General features: G+C 45.8%; 1 protein-coding gene across 1 annotated transcript in view; it reads left to right on the plus strand.

The window, feature by feature from the left end:
• The window catches only part of htra1a (HtrA serine peptidase 1a), a 78955-nt gene that overhangs the window by 66620 nt on the left and 9835 nt on the right, over positions 1-2500 (plus strand). Inside the window, exons 5-7 of the mRNA XM_063191704.1 lie at positions 826-858; positions 1655-1769; positions 2466-2500. The exon at positions 2466-2500 is cut by the window's right edge and continues 23 nt beyond it. Coding sequence (XP_063047774.1) covers positions 826-858; positions 1655-1769; positions 2466-2500 — 183 coding nt within the window. The remainder of the gene's footprint in view (positions 1-825; positions 859-1654; positions 1770-2465) is intronic.

A 2500-nucleotide genomic window follows, 5' to 3' on the forward strand; every position in this document is an offset into this window, starting at 1 on the left:
TACAGGATTATACTGTAAAATACTGTAGCGCAGCCGACACGGATCAGGGCTGCAAGAGATTTGTATCCGTGCTGTTGTGGCTGTTGTGACCGCCCCTGACCCGGCTATCAGCCTCCATCAGGGCAGGCGGAGGAATTTACATTGTAAAGGGCCAGCGGGAAATCTCCTGGCTCATCTGTCTGAGGAGGGGAACCTCAGGCTGACGCCGCGCCGGCTTGCAAAGTCAAATGCACTTTTCTTTTGCAAAAGGAAAGAATAGCGAGCACCCTATAGTCTTTTCTCCAGGTTGAAGGGGTGCATCTGGTTATTCCTTTTAGGGCTTGACAGACTTTTGAACTATATCCAAAGTTCTCTCCTTTGAGTCAAGGTAGTTGAAGTATTAAAAACCCTTTATTTTACATCGGGGTAAACATGTTAAATAAAAACGCAGACCGGTTGCAGCCGTCTGGCCTTCATCAGGGCGTGGCACTTTTCTTTTCTCATGGCTCGTTTTCCTCCTCTGTCTGCCTCGCCCTTCCTTCTCTATCTCTCTCTCTCGCTTTCTCTCTCTCTTTTCCGTCCACCTCTTTCTCTGCTCTGCCTCACCCTTCTCTCTCTCCCTCTCTCTCTCTCTCTCTCTCACTGCCTCGACTTTGTGCATTTGCCTAAATGTGCCATAGAAATAAATGTGACTTCTCTCTTTCTCTTTCACTCTCTCTCTCTCTCTCTCTCTCTCTCTTCTTTGTTTCAACTACTGTTGTGATAAATGTGCCATATAAGTAAATTTGATTTCTCTCTCTCTCTCTCTCTCTCTCTCTCTCTCTCTCTCTCTCTCTCTCTCCACAGTATGGCAACTCAGGTGGACCTCTGGTCAATCTGGTAAGCACATCAGTCAGTTCTTTTTAAAGCTCATATTAGTTCTCATATAGCGCTGACTGTATATTATTGTTGCAGGCCCTGAGGCCCATGTAGGCTACTGTATATTATATAATATATTATTACCACAAGCCCATCTGTTATTTGAGGCCAATGTCCAGATGTAGTAAGTGGTACAACCTATGCAAAAACACAGTTTAGATGGTTGCCCGTCAAGACGGTGTTTAGTTTTAAAAAATCTCTCTTCTTACCACCTGAATCATGCACTACAATATAGGCCACAAGTCTGTGAAGAGTCTCACTCACCCAGTCAGGCCGTGGTAGACAAAAGAGCTGAGTTGTGCGAAACTGGACTTTTTGGAGCTAGGTGTTTTAAAACAGCGGTTTTCAACGTTTTTTTTAAACAAATGCCCCCCCTGACGTCAACATAAGCCTACCAACACCTCCCATCTAGGCACTATTATTAAGAATGTGAGAGGCTACATTGAGTTCAAATGAATTAAGTCTAGTTCTAATGTAGATGATTCATAATTCTGAAAAATAAGACAGACTAATGCTCCCCATTTGGAGCTGAGCATCCTCCTCTTAACTGTCTCCTCCTCAATACTGTCTCAATAATGTTTTTGTGACAAAGGGCCCTGATGTAACAAGTCGTCGTCATCATGCTCATGTTAGAACTTGAAGTTCAACTTGAACTTCAACTTGGTGTTTTGAACAGGATAGAGAAGTGATGATATAACATGCCATAATGTTTATGTAATAATGTTTATGTTATGATGTTATGTTATGTCATGGTCAGGATGGGGAAGTGATCGGGATCAACACTCTGAAAGTCACAGCAGGGATTTCCTTCGCCATCCCCTCGGACAAGATCAAGCAGTTCCTCGCAGAGTCTTACGACAGGCAAGCCAGAGGTGAGCTAGAGCCACACACACGCAGGCACGCACGCACGGACACACACACACACACACGCACACACACACACGCACACGCACACACACACACACACACACACACACACACACACCACACACACACACACACACACACACACACACACACACACACACACACACACACACACACACACACACACACACACACACACACACACACACAGACACACACACACACACACACACACACACGCGCACACACACACACACACACACACACGCGTGCACGCACACAGCCACACACACACACACACACACACACACACACACACAGTCATACGACAGGCACGCAGTCGCACACACACACGCACGCACGCACGCATGTACGCATATACGCACACACACACACAAACACACACACCACGTCAGCTCGAGTCTCATTTGCTTATAAAGTAGAGTCAAAAGTCAGTCTGCTCTCCACACAACCTCTCCGTCCCCACAGTGCCGGTGCAAATAAATATCATTTTAATCTCATTAAAACACATTAAGAGGTCAGTCCAAACAATGTATTATAATCCGCAGGCATTGTAAAGACATAGAGGTGGGACGCTCAGCCAATGCAAACAAGATTTTGGCTGCCTCACCTCGGGCCGAGAGAGGAGATGTTGTTATTGCTAGTGGCTGTGGGATCATTTGTGTGTTTTTGTTTTCCAGGGAGGGGGAACACGAAGAAGAGGTATATCGGAGTG

This window comes from Engraulis encrasicolus, chromosome 24 (genome assembly GCF_034702125.1).
Source record: "Engraulis encrasicolus isolate BLACKSEA-1 chromosome 24, IST_EnEncr_1.0, whole genome shotgun sequence".
Classification (NCBI taxonomy): domain Eukaryota; kingdom Metazoa; phylum Chordata; class Actinopteri; order Clupeiformes; family Engraulidae; genus Engraulis; species Engraulis encrasicolus.